Source organism: Anomalospiza imberbis, chromosome 2 (assembly GCF_031753505.1).
Source record: "Anomalospiza imberbis isolate Cuckoo-Finch-1a 21T00152 chromosome 2, ASM3175350v1, whole genome shotgun sequence".
In the NCBI taxonomy this organism is placed as follows: Eukaryota; Metazoa; Chordata; class Aves; order Passeriformes; family Viduidae; genus Anomalospiza; species Anomalospiza imberbis.
Genome location: NC_089682.1, coordinates 83,533,631 through 83,555,600, shown reverse-complemented (window position 1 = coordinate 83,555,600; position 21,970 = coordinate 83,533,631). Strand labels below are relative to the sequence as shown.

General features: G+C 38.5%; 2 protein-coding genes across 6 annotated transcripts in view; one reads left to right on the top strand and one right to left on the bottom strand.

The window, feature by feature from the left end:
* The first annotated feature begins 1,343 nt into the window (after nucleotides 1–1,343).
* SERPINE3 (serpin family E member 3) lies at nucleotides 1,344–18,604 on the top strand. The gene is made up of 8 exons (XM_068182110.1): nucleotides 1,344–2,419; nucleotides 5,117–5,344; nucleotides 5,993–6,190; nucleotides 10,533–10,731; nucleotides 11,760–11,860; nucleotides 13,914–14,000; nucleotides 15,991–16,074; nucleotides 17,961–18,604. The coding sequence occupies exons 1-8, from the start codon at nucleotides 2,161–2,163 to the stop codon at nucleotides 17,999–18,001; spliced, it is 1,197 nt and encodes a 398-aa protein (XP_068038211.1). The 5' UTR covers nucleotides 1,344–2,160; the 3' UTR covers nucleotides 18,002–18,604.
* Nucleotides 18,605–19,525: 921 nt separating this feature from the next.
* Nucleotides 19,526–21,970, bottom strand: part of INTS6 (integrator complex subunit 6) — a 38,727-nt gene continuing 36,282 nt past the window's right edge. For 3 of the 5 annotated variants that reach the window (XM_068182099.1, XM_068182100.1, XM_068182101.1), the window contains one exon: nucleotides 19,526–20,109. In XM_068182099.1, coding sequence (XP_068038200.1) covers nucleotides 20,016–20,109 — 94 coding nt within the window. In that variant the 3' untranslated portion in view covers nucleotides 19,526–20,015. Of the gene's footprint in view, nucleotides 20,110–21,692; nucleotides 21,838–21,970 lie in introns of all 5 variants that reach the window. The other 2 variants (XR_010996479.1, XR_010996480.1) reach the window with 2 other exon arrangements.

Sequence of the window (21,970 nt, the reverse complement as noted above, 5' to 3'; positions counted from 1 at the left end):
CAGAGAGGTCCTCATTCAGCCAAACCCCTAAGCCCAAATGTAATTTTCAGCCTGAAGATACTGCCATTGAAATCTGTGGCAAAATTACATTTCTGCCTGTTGTATTAGACTGTGACTGATCAAGCTCTTACACTTCATCAGTCCTGGCAGGAATGTGCTCTAAATCCCAGGATCCTGAAACAGACCCCAGTGTAAGCATCTGTTCTGGCATATTCTCCAAACAACAGAGAGAGAGGAACAGCACAAGAACAGGAGAGGCCCACTGCTTCATTCTCACTTGGGCTCTAATTCCATTGTGTGGCCACTCCTTCCCTGCTAAGAGTGAAACAGTAGCACCTAAATTATTGCTTGACTGTAATGCCCTTTTTCCCAATGTCTTCTTTCCCACTTGCAACAAGAATGCATATTGTGAAATGGCCAAGTGTCTAACATCAAACTCTGGGAAGATCAGTAAGTTGCAGTTGTATGTTAATTTTTAAGCCGCATCTTGCTTGTCTTAGGTGGCATTGTGAAGTTGTGAGGCTGAACCTGTGAATATGATGAGTAGGATTTGATCCAATCACACAAAGAAAGCCATGAACAGCTACAACTGCTTTTAAAGCAGTCACAACCACAGCTCTTCTGCTTCTGGTCCATTCAAAGTGCCCCCTTCCTCATTTGCTCTCCTTCAAGTGCAGCACTTTGTTGTTTCTTTCCTTCTGGAAACTAAAGAGTGAAAGAAAATCTTGCTATTTTGGATAGCATTAATTTTTAAAAAATGGAAATAAAGACATTTTAATTGCATGGGATTTCTGAATAGGGTTTCAAGGGGGGGGTAAAAAAATAGCTGTGTGCCTGGTACACAGAGAGCCCTTTCTCTTCCCCTTTGTGACAGAGGAATCAATGGAATTCATATAAAAGAAGGAGGGGGGTGGGAAGAGAGATAGGAGATGCCTTGCTCGGTACCAGCAGGTCACAAGCCTCATGAGGCTCGAGTAGGGCTTGCAAGGAAGTTGCTGACTCTATGTCCATGTGTACCTTTTTGTTCCTTGCCTTGGATTTGCTGGTCAGTGGCACGCTGCTTTGCCTGGCTCTCCATGGAGCTTGTAGCCTACAGGAATTTGGACAGAGTGGTACAGACATCGCCGACAGAGACTCTGATCACTGACTATCCCTTTAAATGCAGTCTCATGACTTGGTCTTTGCTCCACTACCTATTAAAGAAGGAGACAAGACGTTCATAGGCAGCTTCCATTCAGGAACCCAGAAGGACACAGAAAGGCAAGACAACTTAACAGAGCTAACTGTGAGTAAATATGAAGCATTAGAGGTGCTCTCTAGAGCAAAGGGCATGGAGAAAGATTTGTAGGAAATCCTGAGGTGAAAGAAGGTGCAGTAATTTTTAAAATATACTTGTATACAATCTTCAAATATGGAATTCTGTAAGGAAAGTTATTCTCTTGTTTTAGCATTATTCCTTTAAATATGAATCTAGGAGTCTTTTAATATAACGTTGACCAGTGCTTGATTTCCCATTAAAATCCGATGTGGTGATTTTGTGCTGCAAGCACTGGAGCCTTTTGCAAATACCACCTTTTCTTTCATGGCATAAATTTCATAGAAGGAATATCTGGGGGGGAAATTTGAAGTCAGCCTTTTGCAAACTTGGATCCAAAGCCCAGCCTGGAGCTTCCAATTAGATTTCTGCACTTTACAAGGGGTGTCCTTTCTCCTGGGAGTGCTGGGTGTGACCCTCTTTCTGCTGGGGACAGAAAGGAGCTGTGGGTGCTCAGCAGCATGGAGACTGCACTGAAGTGTCCCATCATGTGTGCAGGTAGCTAATTTTTAACCAAGAGACTGTGTGTCTCCATGCTCTGTAATGGCCAACCATCTTACATGCTACAGCATTCTGGAAAATTCAGTTCTAGTTAGTCAATAGAGTCATCAGCATGGCCATACATATGTATTTATATATTTTCTTTTTTTTTTTTTTTTTTTTTAAATGACAGTAGCTACTGAGTAGACCTGGACAAGTATTTTAGCAGTGATCATTACTACTGCAAGTGATATCTCAACACTGATGGAAAGTTCCTGTGCCAGCTCAGACTATTGCTTTTCTAAATATATCTGTGTCATTAATTGCAGGTATTAGCTGGTGGAGACTGTTCCCAGCTCATCTTCATGTTGCCCATTTTATTCTCTGCATTTTTCCTGTCTGCTTGTTGCATTACCAAAGGGAACTGCATCTCCTATGATGAGCTGAGAGAGCACAAGACTGAATTTGCCATCAGTCTCTACCAGCAGGTGTCTGAAGCAGAGAACGGGACCAATTTGATAGTCTCTCCAGCAAGCGTGGCTGTTTCTTTGGAGCTGCTGCAATTTGGAGCTCAAGGAAATACCTTTATGGAGCTGCAAGATGCCCTAGGATACAGCATTCATGGTAATGTACTTAGAAAAATCTTTATTGTCTTACTTTTTGTAATAAATTGCAAAGATGACAGGAATTGCACACATCATACTAAACCTCTTCTTTCTCACTGCAAGATGCACTTTTCTCCGTCTTTGACAGCCAGGTATCAGATGGACAAAGGAAACTCAAGGGAGTAGCTGACGAACAGGTTATTATTCCTCTTTTTCTGAATCAGTACTTACTCTCTTATGACACAAAATACAGCTACATCAAAAAAAGCTACTTCCCTGAAGAGCAGAATTACTCCAGGTTTGCCAGAGGTCCATTGTGTCCATTGTGTCCACTGTGTCCTGGTCTCCTTTGTGTGCTCTGCAAAGAACTGCCAGGCAGAAAACAGTGTTTTTCCCTCCTTTCCCACTAACAAATTTTATGAAACCTATAGAAGCTGAATTATCTTTAAGACTTTTCTAATGCTATTACAACTGGCCAAAAATATGAAAAGTTATCAGAAGGAGACTGGCAGACAAAGATATATGTTGACAGATGGATGGTGCAACTGCATCTTTCCCTGAAAACAGGCTAAAATATAAAACTCACTGGGAATTTGGAAGGGATATGGGAAAGACAGATGTCTTTAAATCCAGCATTAAGTCAGCTGAATTTAAGGATGCTGTTTTCATTTTAGCTCTGGATTATCCTACCATCTCAAATCACATATCAAAAACTATTTTACATTACGGGCAGAACGTTTATGAAAAGCAGATGACTGCCTCATCTTCGAAATTTGCAGCTTACATACAATACTTATGTATAGAGATAACACTGCTATTTCTCAGCACAAAATTTACCTTCAGGGTATGAAGACTAAAACCCAGTAATTTCATTGTCCCACGGTGTACATGCGTCAGTCACACCGCCATTCTGTACAGCATTGGTATTCATCCCCAGCACAGCAATAACAGCTAACTCTGGCTGATCCATACAGATACAGCTACATGCACTGACACAGGGACAGTGCATCTAAATTATGAGCAGCTGATATAACAAGGTCTTGCCTACAGGACTCCTATTTCTGTAAATTCAATTCCTAAACAACATTAATTCATACAAGGATTATACCTTGCTTGACACTTCTGGTCATTAGGGGCTCAGTTTTTATGAAAGGACCTTACAGAGTAACATTTCAAAGTGAAATTCAAGCACAGATCTCCATAGAAAATATAACAGAGAATGCAGGGATTGTTAATGACCTGCTAGCTCTTTTATGCTCTCTTCTTCTCATGTGGCACATCATCGCAAGCAGACATTTTATCTCCATTTTATCTGTCTGTGGCATAGACCACTTGAGCTTTGGCTTTCAGTAATATTTATGCAGGAATGTGAAAATAAAATAGGATGGGATCTATTGTTATTGGTATATAGCGTATTTCCAGTAGGGGAAGGAAACCACTTCCTCAAATGGTCTAAATCAAATAAACTAATTAAATACTGAAATGAAATTTCCTATAAGATTAATAATCCCAAATTGCATATGTATGTATGTATATATATATATATATATATATGAAAAAATTTCTTTCTTCCAGTAGATGTCTGCATTAATGTTTCTGTTGGTCTTTCCTAACCAATAATGAAGGATATGGTTAAGACCTCAGCAGGCTGAAAACAATAAAAACATCAATGGTTCATTCACTGCTCACAGAGAATCTGCTCTTACTGTATACTTTTTTCAATGTTAGGAAAATTTGTTTACCTTTATTCTAGTACTAACAAAACCAATGTATAATGGGATGTATCAGTAGACAGCACAGACAAAATCACACGCTTTAAAATGATTTCTCCTTACTGTTTTATTAAAGCAATTTTGAGTTGTTGTCCAAGTAAGAATTTGGGACTTTGGGTAGATAAGCACTTTGGTGAACTCACAAGCTTGGGATACCACTCCTTACATTCATCTCTGCTTCTAATTTACCATCTTTGACTTCTCACATCTTCCAGAGATCTCATCAAGTGCTCCCATACTCATGCAAAACACACAAGAATAATACTTTACACTTCAGATCATGTCAGTTTTCTTAAAATAAGAAAAAAGCCCACTGTTGTGGTCTGTATAAATAAAGGAGTCACTTATAACACATGAAGCAACTTATCAGCTAGGTTTAGGGTTGCCAGGGCTCATCAGCAATACTGGGCCAGTTTGGGACACAATTCTTCAAGAAATCAAACAACACCTAAGGACCCAAGGGTGGCAGAGGGGCTGTCAGAGAAATGCCTTTCCTGGAATAGGTGGATAACATAAGGAGAAGGAGATAGTGGTGTTGTGGCATTTGCAGCTCAGCCAGTTACGGCCAGAGGCACTGGCCGGACCTCACTGGTGGGAACTCAGAGAGTGACCAAGAAAAAATAACTACCCTATTAACTGTTAAGAACTGTGTCTGCATAGAACTGTGAGCCTGACATGAGATCAGCCACTTGACATATCTGCACTAGAGTGATTTCTACAGACACATGAAGAGAGCTTTCCAACGCCCAGTGCATCACTGCCCATGGCAGCAGTGCTTGACAGGAATACTCCACAAAGTCAACAGTGCTCCAGTTGTTTTAGGGCTTTAACAGTCAGAGTACACCAGTGTCAGCACTGGAGCTGAGAGCTGCGAAGCCCTGGGGCAGTTCCTGCTGTCCTTAACCTCAGCACAACAATTGCAGTTTCTCTCTCTTGCCCGGCAGATCAAAGCGTGCAGGATTTCATGCGCATGGTGGATGAAGCAGTGGCTGACTCCAGCCAAGGCACAGTGGTCCAGCTGGGATGTTCCCTCTTTGTGGATGCAGGTGTGCAGCTCACGCCCGACTTTGCCAAGCGCGCTGCACGCTGGGCCAACAGCAGCCTGCTCCAAACCAACCTCACCGACCCCAACACCACCCACATACAGGAATGGATCACCACTGACCTTGCAGGTACCATAGGGACCCACAGGAATGGTTGCACATGAATGAAATGTAAAATAAGAGTAATGGGAGAAATTGCATTTAACCAAGCATAAAGACTTTTGCCATGATCCATGTTGCCCAAACCAAGGCTGAAAGCCAGGAAACCTGATTTTTGTGTTAACACTCATCTGTAATGTGAAGAGCTGGAATAGGTCTGAATCTGTAAGCAGTGTCAAGCTGGTAACCACTTTGCCTTGTTCCCTTAATTTTTAAAAAGGCAATCCTTTGCAGTGTTCTCAGTTTTAATTAGGAACAGCCAAATTCCCCTTGGACTGTATCACAACACTGAATGCTTTCATGTTGCTATGAGGGACACACAGGGGCATGAACTCAGCAGTCAGACTGTGAGTTTAAAAAGTCAAAATGGGGAATTAACACACTGACCAGCTCAATCTCAGCTCTGGGGAGAGCATGGAACAACAGGCAGCCCCAGTGAGGTGCATGTGTAGGTGGGGAGGGGAAGGTAGAGGGTGAGCAGTGCCTTATGAGTTGTGCCTCTTGGCCTTAGGGATGGAGAGGTTCTCAGCTTGCTTTATTTAGTCACATGGATCTGGCCTTTAGGCCTGGGCACATAGGACTGCATGTGTCCCCCTCCCTTGTCTCTTTTTCATGCAGATGGGGATATGCATGGGATGACACTGGAGAGCGCTGGGTCATCGCTCAGCCAGGTCACCCTGGTGAGCACCCTGTACTTCAGAAGCATGTGGCTAAAAAAGTTTTCCTTCATGGATTCCCAGATGTTGCCTTTTACGACACCAGAGGGCTCAACCCTGAAAGTGCCTACCATGCACCACACAGCTGAAGTTAACTATGGTAACTGTCCTTGATCCATATTTGATCTACTGTGCAATTTGGAACAGATTTATTTAATTCCCACAGATATCACACTAAAATGTGTTGTTTTCCCAGCTTGGACAGTCTCAGAAGGAGTCCCATCAAATGAAGGTGACCAAATTGACTCCTCATAATTCCAGACAATCGTGAAACAGATCCTGGGTTCAAAATGGTTCCTAAAATATCTACTGTCCCTGTCCCAACCCTCACAAACCAACAGCTCCCAGTACTCCATAACAAACTTGTCAGCTGTAGGAAACAGTCAAAAGGCACCAATATGTCATGCCAGGAGAAAGAAAGATAAGAGACTGAGGGTACTGCAATATACAAAGTCCTTTACAATAGCATAGAGCTGGTTAAATAAAGCTGTCTAGGAAGGGGCTGCAGTAGAAAGCATATCTGACCCCATGACAGAGGGGCAATTAAGACTAAAATTGTATCAAATCCCTACCAATTTGATTTGTTGGGTAAGAAATTTCCTGGCCCCTCAGCCAAATCACTGTCCCTTGAATGTGTGAGCACCAGAGGGAGCAGAGCATAACCAAGAGCACCAGCACTGCAGCCAAGTCTTTAGGGAAAAACTGCAGATTTTCAGAGATAAATTCTAGAAAAGGAAAAGAAATTCTTATGTCATGTATACCAAAACAGTGGATGATCTCAGCATGGGCTTAAAACAGTATAAATATAGGTCCAACTTTTATTTGTATAATATATGAATACAGTGTAGGCTACTTTCAAAGGCTTGATATATGTGGGCTGCTGACAGAAGGACTCATGCTGCAGGCTTAATTTTTTGCCACCAGGAACTATGCCAGTTAGCTACACAATCTCTTTTAAAATATAAAAAGCTCTTTTCCCTCCTACTCTAAATTTCAGAACTGCACTTGGGTAAAAACTGTCCAAATTCCAAATCTAATTTTTTTCAAGACAGATTTATATCTCTTAACATCCTGCCTGATTTATCCTTTAAGTTAAATAGCTTCTCTTCCACTTTAATATTTACTTCCAGAAGTAATTGCAAGCCACCAAGTTTTCTCTCAATTTCCTAATAGCTAAGATTAAGATGCCAGGCTCTTCTAAACTATTCAAAAACCAAATGCTCCAAATTCTCTACGAGTTCTTTTTTGAACTTTTCCAATTTAAATTAATCTTTCTTTAAAATAAATTACCAGAAATGTACACAAAACTTTCAGTGAGGGCATACACATACTTGATAAAATGCTTTCACAATTTCTGTGTCTTGACAAAAATACCTCGTGTAGAGCATTGCAGAATCAGCTCAGGGTGGTTACTCAAGGTTGGGCCCACCTGGGCTTTTTTCCTTTTGACGGCTTTTTCCCTTTTGACGGCTTTTTCCCTAAGTAAATCAGGGAAAGGGAAATCTCCAGAGATATATAAATTCTTTATGTGTTTTTGACCCACTATTTTGTTTCCACCACTCCAGTCTTCACAGCAATCTCACTGCTTGTCTTTGATAAAAGTCTTGAGTGTTGACAATACTTTGGAAAGCTACTAGTGACCCTTTTTAATCTCTCGTACCTTTGCTCATTGTAGTTTCCCCTTCAAGTGGCTGCTTGCTGCCTTTCCTTTCTGGTTCTAAGTGCCACCACTTCTACCTGTAAATAGTGGCACAGTGAAACAATGTTTAATGCTTTGCCTAAAACTAGATGGCTGGATCTATGCCTTTTTATCAAATTAGTTAACAAATCAAAAAAGTTTATAGTTTTGTTTGCCAGACTACATGACATGGCGATTTATCTCAATTTCTATTTCTCTCTGTAACCTGATTATTCTTTTCTCCAGAGTGTCCTTAAACTTCTCAAAGACAGACTTAAAGTTTCCCAGATTGCCTTCTTTTTCTTACAAATGTACTCCCATTCCCTAATCATGGGAAAAACTGAATCATCAGGCTATTAAAAATCTTTGCTGACTCATTTGCAATTCCACATGCAGGTTCTTCTCATATTCTGGAATGGTGATCATTAAGGTCCCAGATTATTAAATGACAGAAGGCAGGATGATGCTGTTGCTTGTACAAGTAGAGATCTCAGGTAAAGCCAATTACCAGGAGCTCCACAGCTGAGCTGCTTTGTCTGACCATTATTTGCTGCAGATTCCTTGCAAAGTTGATGTGAAATCATTTCTTGTGCTCTTTTGACCACTGGCTAAAACACAAGGAACTCTATCCTATCATCCTTAAGTAGGTAGCTAGAGCACTAAATTTTTGCACGAAAAGGAAAGACAAAATATTTGGATTACCTTCCTTTTATCCAGACTGAAACATGTGAGCTCTCTGCAGCTGGAGGGACTTTTAAGGAAAGCCAAAATAGAAGGGATAATATAAAAATTGCTGGTTGTCAGATTTGATTGGGCCAATTCAATCTTTGTCACTAAAAAATCCAGAAACATTTCTAACAAATCAGTTCAAACTTAATACAAAAGACTGGCTCTGTACAGCTAAACAGAGGACTGAGATGACTGTCCTTTATTATTAAACGATAGCAGCTGTGTCCCACCAGGATCCAAAACACAGAGTGAAAAAGATAAGCTGTGGCCTGTTATCAATTGCAGCATCTACAACATTGTTTATCCTTTGAACATTGCCATGCAGAACAAACCAGCCTAGGAACAAGTAAGACTGCTCTAAGAAAATGTCAACATTACTGTTCACACACACTTCTTAAACACCACAACTATTTTACATACTCATTTTTCCAAGCATTTTGTTAACTATGTTTGAATTCTAATTTAGCATATGTGTAATCCTTATGGGATGCTCAAAACTAGCTCAAGCAACGAACACTAAATGTTCTGACTCAATAATCTTAAGTCTTTGATTTTCTTTCTACTTAATAAATAAGGACTGTATAACCTTTGTGCAGAATGTGCTGACTTCAAAATATCAGCATGCCCACAAATTATACCACTCATATCCAGTGCATTGCAAATATAAATCTTACTTGCCTGCCCATTAGAAACCAGAACATCTTTTCCCAGCAAATGCTCCACATGCTGGGAGTTGGTTTTAACAGAGCAATTCTCTCTCCAGACTGCAAGGCAGGAGGGCTGGTCCAAGAGCCTAAAATTTAATCTAGCAGAACAATCAACACTTAATGAATCCTCACTAGCCCATATCTGCAAAACTAACAAACACTGTACACGAAATATTTCAGAAATACTATAGCTATGTATTTATTGGCAAATATTTAGGTATTATGAACATGAGCTATCCATATACAGTTATTTACAACCACTGACTCAAACAGTGTGAGCATCTACCCTTGAAGATACAACTGCTACAGCTGGGTGAAGGAGATGTAGATTCAATATTTTGGATGGCTTGCGGTAAAGGCAGTGCCTTGTACTTAAGTTGTATTAAACTCCTGACCCAATAACAATTGCTGAGTGTTCCTGAAATGCTACTTATTGGATTCTCAGATGAGAAAATTAAATTAGGAAGTAAAATTGTGACAACCAAATCTGTTCTACTGTATAACAAAATTCATTAGAAATGTCTGGATTAACTTTTTTTTTGGATTATGGGATGAAAATGATACTTTCCAATGGCTGTTACAGATTGCTGTAAAGCTAATTGGAAGTTTGGAAGCTCTCCAGCTTTTACTTTTGAGACTATTTTTTATGACCTTCACCTGACTGTGATAGGTCTCTGTGCCTAGATTTTAAAAATATAAATTTTGTGCATAAATAAAAAATAAATAAATAGTAAATGTTTAAATAAGCATATACTAGCTCTTGTTTAATTGAACTATTTTTTTCTTGAAATAAGATTAAAATTTACTTTTAAAGGTAGTAAAGATGGAAACATGATCCAAAGTAGGTTTCAATTAATCAAATAGGACACTGCATTTTGTTTTTGTAATTCCTATCTGTTGTAGTAAAATTTTAGTGAAAAATATAAAATTGTAAGTTTATTCAAAGAACATACATTGTGGGAAAAGTCATCATAGTTGCTGTCGTTGACTTGGTAGTTTTGGGGTTTTTGTTCCCAGACTGAGCATGGAGGACAGCTGTTATATGGAAAAGTAATAAAATACCCATGCACTGTTGAGGTGGCTCTTCAGGTGCTATCAGTGGCATTGGCACTGCTCTGCCAAGATGTCTGTGTCTCTGACACACTCAGCTCTGTTCAGGTGAGTTAAGAGCAACCTGAGCTGGCTACAGGAGCCCAAGAACTGCAGACCACTCCTTACATCCCACCACAGCTGCTCTGAACTGTCTGCTGACCCCAGCAAGGGTTGTGGGTTTGGGGTTTTCTTCCCACTTGAGTGATGAAATAAGATCTCTCTTTGCCCACCCACAGGCCAGTTCCAGACTGCAGCTCTGGAGGCTTTCAGCGTGGTCGAGTTACCCTACCTGGGGGAGAAACTCAGCATGTTCCTAGTACTTCCCAGCCACAAAAGAACACCTTTGTCCCAGATTGAGTCTCACCTTTCTGCCAAAACCATAACCCACTGGGCCAACAGCTTGAAGAGAACAAAGATGGACATTTTTCTGCCTAGGTAAGCAATGTTAGCACAACAGATTCACTACTTTAGCTGTCAGAATTCCATGTGACAGTGTTGACACAAGCAGCGTGTGAGCAAAATCAAATTACGTGCTTTTGGTTTCATTATCCATCACATGATCAGAGATGCTCTAACCCTTTCTTAAACCACAAAGAGGTGAGCCAGGAATTACAAGGCTTTCTGGTTACACTCTGTATTGTTTTGAAAAACCTAAGTATTTCAGTTGATCCTACAGCTTTTACTTACTATTTGTTTGGGGTATAAATCCTTTAAGGATGTAAACCAGAGAAATATTGCTTGACCTTTCCCACACTCATTTTTCTCTTAAAGACACACTATTTCGTATTTTCTAAACTTGCCAGAGTACTAAAAAGGCACTAGACAAAGAGCTTGGCCCCCCACCAGCAGCCATAACCATCTTTCCATGCACAAAGCAGGTTTCACTCATTCATTTTCCACTTTAGTCAGTTGTTGTTTTAGCAAACACCTATGCTGGAGGTATCTTCTATCATCTACTCCAATGAAATTGCATAGCAGGAGGAATTAGGCACCGAAGGCTTTATGTGGCTGTATCTATTGTATGGATTAGCAAAGAAGGGCTTCATTACACACGTCTTACAACATATTCGTCACATTAACAGAGCACTGAAAACCAGTGTGCACATTAATATTTGTTTTCTTCAAGCTAATTTTTGGGAAATATTTCCAAGGGCCATTTGCTATAGACAAAAATAACTTTAGAAAGAGAACACTTTATGAAAATGCAAAATCCACATGTCAAGAAGACTTAGTAGCAATCTGATTGCAACAGAGGGTGGCGAGGGATTCCTTCTGTTAATGCCTTCAGGTGAAGGTGAGCTACTTTTCTGCAAATACACTTAATCAGACAATGCACTGAACTCATACAGGAAGAGATGGATGAAATGAAAAGGCTTGAAATAAATTGTATCTGTTAATGCTTTTTAATTCTACAAAACTCTACAAATCCTGCATTTAAATAAAGTCTATTACATTAATTTCAGGTTCAGTATTCAAAGCCTTTTTGACCTAAAGACAGTGCTTTCTGCTTTGGGAATTAGAGATGCATTTGATCCCATCACTGCTAATTTTAAAGGCATTTCAGGTAAGAGGCTTGACCAAATACAAAATGATCCTTGACCCAATAGTTCTAGACTCTTATATATTTGAATGATTTGCTAGACCTGGGTCTTCTGAATTGATTGTACTTCTTTATCTGTGAAACTCTAAAGCACAATTCACACTCAACTGCAATTGTTTTTGAGCTGTTTTGTAAGAAAGAGGAACCTGAAAAGAACAGGTTTGGTTTTGGTTTTGAACTTACTTCTTTCTTGTCTCTAAGATTAAAACTGTCAAGACAGTGTAGGCTTGGGAAAATGGTTATTTATTCAGAAATTTAGGATGCGTTAGTAAAACTTACATTCCTGTTTGTGTTTTCAAATAGTTATTTAACAGTGAGGGATGCTGGTCCAACAAGTCTATATTCCAACTCCTGACACTGCAAACAATACTGGTTTATGCCCAGGCTATACAGAGTGTCTTGCTAATCCAGTAATCAGTATACAAAGTTATACTTTCCCTTTGCTAAAATACTGTTGTTATGATTAAATTCTTGGGTTTGGAATACTGAAATTCTTCTGCTCCTTGGAAAATTTGTCCCCATTTAATATTAAATGAAAAATAAAGAATCCACATTATTTTTTCTTTTTGACTCCTTCCAGCAATAAAATATTTCAACTTAGTCATTTCTGCTCACAGTAAAGACTTGGGAGTGGTAGCTGCCCAGCAAGCAGCTCACATTCTTGTGCATGTGAGTGAATAAATGAAATTGCTCCAATTCAGACAAACCCGCTTTTACAGAAGAGTTGCTTTCCTGGGATAAACCTCAGAAGGCACATCACTCATGGAGTCTTTTTATGCTGCTCTTAAAATTGAACATATCAATGTTCCATTGCAATACAGATCTCAGACTGCACAGAGATGCACATTAAAATAATTTGTTACTACTCACTGCTGCTTTGCTTATTGCAAACAAATGTTAATATACTGATAAACTACAGAAGGATGTATTTTATAAAGTTAATATCTATTTAAATAAGATAAATGCTTTGGGTAAATTAATTCCATAAACAATATAATTTAGCAGCTTCCCTTTTTGCTTTTGGCATACAGGATAAGGCTCGTAGAAGTATTTGATCCTGCCCTGGCAGGGTTATGGAACAAAGGATATGTTGCGGCTCTTCTTAGTTCTTCTCTTACACCACATCATAGCATTAGGGTTCTATATGGTCTAAGAGTTATGTAAGGCAGAGTTTACAAGGAAGATGTATCTTTTACTTAACCCACAGATAGTCAAAAAAAAAAAGGTAAGTTTTCATTTTCTCTTCCATATGAAGCAGAATGATAATCTTCAGAATATTTACTCTCAGATCAGGTTTAGCAAACAAATGTATTTCTTCATTTCAGACCTGAAATAGCTTTTTTATACCTGAAAGCTTGTATATTCCCCCTCAAAAATGTGTAAGATTTATCTATTTTTTAAAATTCTTCCTCTCCCTAATTTTGTCCTGCTTGCTTCCCTCACATTTTTTTCTGACTGGACAAAATTAAGACAGAAATAGATAAAATTCTCTTTTAGCATTTCTTTGATTTCACCTACATGTTGGACTTGATCCTTGAATTCAGACAAGAAAGAAAGAACTTCTCAACCCTTCCTGCTTTCTGCCTTTTGCAGGCCGCTGGAGAAAAGCAGACTTGTAACACTCTCTTCAGAGTCTTTCTGAAATTAATTCTTTTCCAAGATTCATTTTATGTCACAGTTCCATTGTTTCTTCCTGAAGAACATTTTTTCTATATTTTCACTTCCAAGGGTTCTTCAGTTCTTTCACTGTCCTCACTCTGTTTATGTTTCTATTTTTACTATGCAACCTTGCCTTCCACCGCAACCTGGAGACCTCTCAAACTAGTAACTCCCATTCAGCATTCAATCCACTGTTATCCATATAGTGGGAGAACAGTCAAATGCTGAAATATCTAACAGTTATGTGAGCCTTACATTCCACAGGAAAAAAAGAAGTTGAAAGCATTCTGAGTATTTTTTAAAAATATGTTTGTTATGAAATGCAGAAAATAACTTACTAATTTTTGGGGTTTTGCAGAGCAAGATAGTCTTTATATTTCAGAAGCTATTCACAAAGCAGAGATTGAAGTAACAGAAGATGGTACAAAGGCATCAGGAGCTACAGGTAAATCAAATACTCAGACAAACTTCTCACTTCTGGAGCTTACCACTATAAAACCAACTACTAGTCTCTTATTTAAAACAAAAACAAAAAAAAACAACAAAAAAAAAAGCATGGTAGAATTTACATGTATGCCTAACAAACTTTTGCATTTAACACACTTTCATTTTACCTTTGTAATTGCTCATAAGAAACTTTAATTTTTATGTCCAAGGTGTAATGGCTCAAATGAAAAAAAACAACTTTGCCAGTCCAGGGAAAATCCAGTTTGAGAAAATATACCATATATATTTTTCTGCTGGTTAAATATCTATTTGCTCAGATCATAAGAAAAAAAAATGAAAAAAGGTTAGTAATATTTTATCTACAGCTCCTGAACTGTCATGGGATTTGAGGATGATCCCTTTGATAGCATTAATGGTAATGATGGGCAAGTTTTATGCAGACAAGCTTGATTCTTACACACTTTGAAGTGTGACCTTCATGTGCAGTAGCTCCTGCTAACAGATCACTTCCACACGAGCAGATGGGACTAGGTGAGTGGGAGACTCAGAGCAAAGTCTCAGCTATGGACTACCCAGTCAAGACATGAGTCATTCACCATTAACCACATCCTGCCTTTCTGCTTCCCTGGGCTGTGCCAAGGATAAATGTGCTCCATATCACAAATGCTGCTGGGTCCTTGGCTGGGGACCAGAGCACTCTACCACTTCTCCTCCATGCTCCCAGGAAGGAATTCAAGAAGCATGTAGAAAGCATGGCAGAGCATCTCACTGTGGTGCCCAACCTGTTGCGCATCCCCTCACTCCAACATCCCACAGCTGCAATGTCAAAAACAATCTGAGCACACCTGAATTGATGTATTCAGTATTCCTCTAGAAACAACCCTGAATAAGACACACGTGTACATAGTGGGGTGTGCAGAGAACATCTAGCATAACTAAGTTAACCTTTCTGCAGAGCTGTACAGTTTTAAGTTTTGTAAAAGTTTTAATCTCTACCAGGGCAGTAATGTTTTTAATAACTTTGTGGTAAGGCTCATACAAAATAAATCTTTAGGTGCCTTCAATTACATACCAAAGACTAAGGAGAATAGACCTTTATCCCCTTGAAACCAATGCCAAAACATCCCTTAACTCCAATTAGACCAAGCTGACAAGCAGATTTTAAAAAGTGCAATTACGCTTATTGTTTACTTCTAAAGATCTAGTGACATGATGACTTGAAACTAGGCATATTTTTTTAAAAGCACTAAAATAGTGCCTTCCCAAACTAGTTTTATTGTGTCTTAATTGAATTTTCAAACTAATTCCATTGTTTTAACTGTTCAAAAAATAATTCAGATCTGATGGGTTTAGTGGTGGGGTGTTTGACAATGTATTCTTAATACTATATAGCTTAAAGGAAGAATTTATTTAAACAAGACACATTTTAATAATAGCTGAGCCATCACAATTCTTAAAAACTCTTTATTTAATCTAATAATTAACCCACAGCCAGAGAGGAAAGACAGTTATAAACTGAGTTGAGGATATTTAAGATTTTGTTGAGAGCTCTGACTAGAGAAATTCCACAATGACGTACATATTTCTCTGCTGCTTGTCTCCCAATTGGATAAGGAACTACAATTGTGCCTTGCTTATCTTTTTCACCAGAACAGCACAGCTAGGAATTGGCTAACAGGTGAGGCAATAGCATGGTATGACTTCAGCAGTTAGGGACGCGATGACAACAAAAATTACCTTTGAGATCCAATGCCAGGCAGATGCCCTTCAGCACTTAAATATGCACAAATCACATGCATGTAGCCTCACAACTACTAACTTGTTAATTTTGCCAGACTGATCTCACTGCTGGATAAAACTGTTGTTTTTGTCTTAGAGCAGAGGAGCAACTCAAAAGTCAAGGTACTAACCAGAGCTTGAGGGCACTGTATGGAAGATGGAAAGAAAAGAAGATGCATTTTACTGATATTTTCTTTGTTGCATTACAGCAATGGTCTTACTGAAAAGATCTCGAACACCTATTTTCAAAGCAGATCGACCTTTCACATTTTTCCTGAGACAAGCTAATACAGGTATGCATGCTCTGCCTTTCAGGAGCAGAATAGTCATAGAAGTCTAGGAAGCCAGTTTAGCCTCTTCTTTGGACATGCAGTATGTGCTCAAAAAAATTCTATCAAAATGATAGGCACTAGAGAGATCTTAGATGCTGAACATTCCAGCATCAGGAACTGATCTCTACAGAGCAATTCAAATTATAAATGGGCTAAACCAGCTGGATCAACATCTGAAGTAATTAAAATAGACACCCTTCCCTATAAAGGAAACTTATCCATGCCCATACTCATAGCAAACAGACTTCTGCCAAAAATCTTTTCTTTGCAACTGTTAACTCTTTTCTTGCAAATGACCTCCCCTAGCCCTCAGACAAAAATCACCCAAAAACCCAAACAGAACTGCAGAGCATCTCTTAGAGTGAAGCATCACAGTGCTCCTTTAGCTTCAGTAGCGCATTATAAGTCTCATTTCAGACGTCCAATCCCATTAAGTTACTCCAGAATGTCTGCCAAAAGAAAACACCCTATAGCTTATTGGCAATAATAAAGAACTGCATCATTCACCATTGAGCAGGTATTTGCTACTCTGAAGCATCAGGCCAATATCCAACAACTCTCATCATTCTTAACAATGCAGTAATTTTGCACCTGAAGTATTTTCCTAAAAATCATTCAAACCACCACATTTCTCTCATAACTGGGGTCACAGCCATTTAGATTTTCAAGGAACATACAGACATTTATAGGGTTCAATAAAACACTGGGGCCTAGCACAAAGACAGAAATAATTTCCCTTATCTGCTTCCAAGCAACACACACTGTTCTCTTAGTCAGTGAATACCTGTGTAACATTTTGTTTTAAAAACCCATATTGTGAATTTTGACCACAGTACATGCACCCAAAGAGAAAATTACTGCCTTGGTTGGAATTTTGTTTTAAATATGCTTTGGCAATCATTACCAGTCAATGAATAAAAGTATTTTACTTGGCAAATATAGAATTTTAAAATAAAAAGGCATTAATAAGCTCACCTATGAAACATGAGCCACAGACTCTTCAAGATTAAGAACAAACCTACTTTGGTGAATAAAATGGTCAGTTTACAATATATATGAATTATATAAAGAGGAAGGAAATCAGATTGTAAAGTAGGATTTTTATGTGAAGCATAAAATACATGCCTTCCAATCAACTCAAAATCAAAAATATATTTCCATAATTCAAGTTTTTTAATGCAAAAAGTGAAAACATTGTAGTTTTGTTTGCTCAGACTTAGTTCTTCAAGTTTTTGAGGTATGGAAAACTTGAACAGGTAAACAAGATCTATTTTTCATCCACCTGTCTAAAAGCGCTTAAAACTTCTATGCCCATAAAGTTCTTAATGAATCTTCATGTAGACCAAAAGTATTCATTGCATCAATTTCCTAGTAATAGCAGAAATATGTTTTCCAATATTTAAAATGGCATAGCTCTGCTCAACGTAATTGAAAAATTTTAGAGTTTTTTAATCTGAATTTCAGATTTAAGCACATTCCCTTTGAAGGACAGGCAAGGTAACAACATTGCAAATAGCCAAACAAATCCAGTCAATCTGAGGCAGTCATTTAATTCTCTTCTGTAACTAAAATATCAACACGAAGCAATGAACTTAGGTTCTGTTTTGCATAGTGAAAGTTTCAGATTTTGGCAGGTTCCTGGTTTGGGCTACCAATTATTTGGAAAGATTTTTCTAATACAGAAATGTTTAGATTATTTTAAGCCAAGCATGCAATTGCTGTCAGTTTTTCCATACAAGCAATGAATGATCTGCTAATTCCATGCCTAACTTATGTATTTAAAATATACTACACTTAGAAAACGTGGCCCCAAACTGAAATAATGTTAATATTGTTTTCTTTTACAGGTTCAATACTTTTTATAGGAAGAGTTACAAATCCTTCATAATAAGCACTAAATGCATACCCTGACTTCTGCTCCTCCTGTGATGAGCTTTCCTCCAATGAAATTAAAGGCTACATTGTACTTATTAAAACACAATTTTAAGCATATCACATTTCCAAGAATCTCCTCTACCTTATTACATTGTAGACACTGTTGAAACTTAGAGCTGTCTAGGAATCATCAGCCCCACAATGACAGCAAAGACAGTATCCAAATAAACATTTACAAAAGAACAGAACTAGTTCAGCCTCCTAAATGTTTAACAATATGACCCAACAGCTTCTCTTCAACTTTACCATGGCTAAAGTCAGCTTGACTGTTGCTGAGTATGTAGGTCATTTGAATGAAAATAACCCACAAGAAAGCTTTTTGATATTATTTTTCAAGCAAAATTTCATTTTCCTGTCCTGAAGTCAAAAGCTTAAGAATAAAATTGAAATTCAGTCTGACCTGAGACAATTATAACCCAGCTGATATAGAAGGTAACAACCAAGAAGCAAAATGCTGTGAAAAGACAAACAAGGTAAAAGGCTGTTTCAAAACTGAGACAGAATCCCAGAATCATTAAGGTTGGAAAATACCTCTCAGATCATGGAGTTCAACTATTAACCCAGCACTACCAAATCCACTACTAAACCAAGTCCCTAAACACCACACCTACACACTTTTTGAACACGTCCAGGGATGGCAATTCTACCACTTGCCAGGCCAGCCTGTTCCAGACAGAGCAGGTAAGAAGCAGAAATACCCACATGGTGACCAAATAAATACTGCTAAAAGAGGTAGCAGAACTACCTCTACTGCCTTTGAAGTGCACACAACATAGAACAGACATTACAGAAGAACACTGAATGTGACTACTGGCATCACGAAAAATGGGGGGTGGTCTTCAGCATCTTCACAAAAGTTGGGATATGGCAAGCGTTCAGGAACTCATGGCACAAGCATCAGAAATCCAGGCCCACAAAGATTTTGGGTGAAGACTGCAAACCACCAACTCCCAAGAAAAGCATCAGAGAGGACTGTTTTATTCAGCTCCCATTAAATCAAACAAAGCCTTGCAGATAACCCAGAGCATCCAGCACAGCTGAAGGATGTGGCCAGTAAAGCAATCAGTGATATTTTGTGTCCAGACAGGAGCACCCTGTGGCTGTTCCTGCACTTGTAAACCTGTAAAATCTTCTGACACAGAAAACCTCCACGCAGCCTTCCTCAAAGGCTACTGAACCCTGCTTTACTGCACTGTATCCCTCAATAAAACTGCAGGGCTTGTCATGGCTGCAGATGTGCTTGCAAAATATCACTTTGTTATGCTGGTCACCAAAAGTGCAAAGTACACAAGATATCCTACTGAAGCTGCAATTCAGCATTAGCTCTCTTTCACTCATTCTCTGATTAGGAGCAGAATACCAAGTGATACAAAACCACTCTTCATTCTTTAACATTGATACCAGAACACAGAAGCTCTGGGAAGGGAAAGCAAAACAAATAATTTCAATAAAAACTGTACTCAAACCTACACAAAGATTAAAATAGAGATTTTATTGATGGAATAACAAAAGTGCTTTTCTTAAATATTTTTCAAAATACATTTATACAACTTACAATAATATATCCAAAATAACTGTATATACAAAACATTACCTTGTTTAATGTATGTGCTTTTTTTTTTTTTTTTTTTTGAAAATTACAAAGCAACTTTTTGGCAAAGTTCAACCTTAAGAGGTGATAGTTTTGAAGGTTAGATTAAGAAAAATAGAACCTGAGGGAAAGTGACACTTATGTCCATGACAAGCAAGAAGTTCTCAATTTAGTTAAATAAAAATGTTTTTGTTGTATTTTTCACATTACAAAAATAACAGAAGTGAAGAAAAAATGGATGATTGATACTTCTCATCATTTTATTGAGCAGCTTCTCATTCTTTCAGGTACAGGAACTTGAGATAAGAGTGCATGTCAAAAATGAATGCAAGGAAGAACAGCAGTGCCCTGCTGTGGCTCTCTCATGTGCAGTTTCTTAGCTGCTTTTGATATGGTTGACCTGATTGGATCTGCGATGGATTTCTTCCAGAAAACTCTCGAGCTGTTCTATCAGCATTCGTTTTTTAAACCTGGATTTAAAAGAATGCATTACAATGGATGCACAGAGTAATACACGAAACATCACTGACAAAACTTTAACATAATTCTGGAAACTTCAGTTATTACTTCAGGAGCAGTGCATGATGAGGTATACACATAGCTCATTTGTATACATACACCGTCTCCTAAAATTCTGGTAAACCACTAACTTGCTTTTCCATTTGCTGAATACAAAACTACATTTATGAGAATTTATCATAGCTGAACATCACTCAGCTCTCAGCAATCCAGGAAAAAGACAGTTAAGAGTTTCTTGCTTCCAGAAGTGAAGTTCTGAAGCACAGAAATAAAATATACATCAAAAGAACTACAATCCTAAAGCTGGCAAACAGCTTTTAGGGATTATTTGCATGCCTTCATGATTCATTCACCCAAGTTAACAAAGTTGGTACTGGTGGAAGAACAGTCATTACACAGTGCAAAGCAGATTTTCTGATAAACAACACAAATTAAAACTTTTGAGAAAGAAATCAAAGGAAAATACAGGCATGCAAAGCCCATACCTCTGGAGTCTCTAAGCTCTATTTCATATTAGCTGTATAAATTTGATCAGTAGGCCATTCTGTCACCTCAGCTTTCATCCCTACCTCAGGAAGTACAACTCCTAGCTGTTTCCTGCTAAGCCCTCCCCCTTGCAACATTTCTGCACCTCTGAGAAGCCACCTCTGACTAATGCTTTGGTAGCCATATGTGTGTTCAAAGACAGGCAGCAATTAAAATATTTTTAACTATATCCCAAGTTCAGTCCTGTGACTTGACTAAACCCCAGCAGAAGCCTCTAGTCCAGTCAGGCATCCTGGTCCACACTCTTGGCTCACAGAGACATGGTCCCTGCCCTAATTTCCAGATTACAAGCCTCCCCACAATCCCTGATGCATCCAAGAACAACACTCAACCACTGCCAAATTTTGTAGAATTGTCAACTAAGGATAGCTGGAATAAAGAGACTGTGCAAGAGAAATGAGAGTTACAGGTGATCTTAAAAGCCTAATTTTACAGCACAAAAATTCCAACCCCACTAAGGGCTGCCACAAACTCCAAGAGCAACAGTATTGCTATGGTGTGCTGTGACAGTGAGGAAGAATGTGTAATTTGCAACATACAGAACAACTCTGACAGGCAATGTAACAATCAAGCAAAAACACAATACAGGCATGGTTGCTATAGGAAGAGCATGTTCTACATAAATTTACATGACCCACCGAACTGGCCATAGAAGGCTAGAGGATCTGTATGAATGTCCAACATCCAGCATACATGGTTTTCTCCTAAAATTATTTTGTTTTTTATAATGAAATTTGCTTAATGCCATAGGAAAAGAGCTGACTACTACAAAACAGATTAGAGAATAAGAAGCAGCTATTCTTTGAGGTTGCTGAAGTAAGCCTCAATGTTCTGGTTATATTTACAGTCCATGCAAGATCCTAGACTTACTCGTTCCTTGCAACTCAAACACTAATGGTTCTAATACATTTCTCTTTTTTTCCTCTCAGTAAGCATGTAAAAGGCTAAGTATGGACAGTCTAAAGATACTGCAACGAACAGTTTCTACCTGGATGAAAAACACAGGGTTTAAATCCTTATCAAGTCACTCTTCTTCAGAGAAAAGCCACCTTCATTTCCAAAGTCTCAGACAGGACTATGCTATCTCTGAATGAAGTATGCTGAAGAGTGGAGACATATCTTTATGAGCATACCTGAATTTAAAAACTGTTTTTAGGACAAGATTTTGAGCTGATGCTGTTTCTGAAAGCCTAATTCCCAGTAACTGGCAGCTCCATTATATTTTCATATTAGCAGCACACTCACCTGAGCTTTTTAATTGGAATG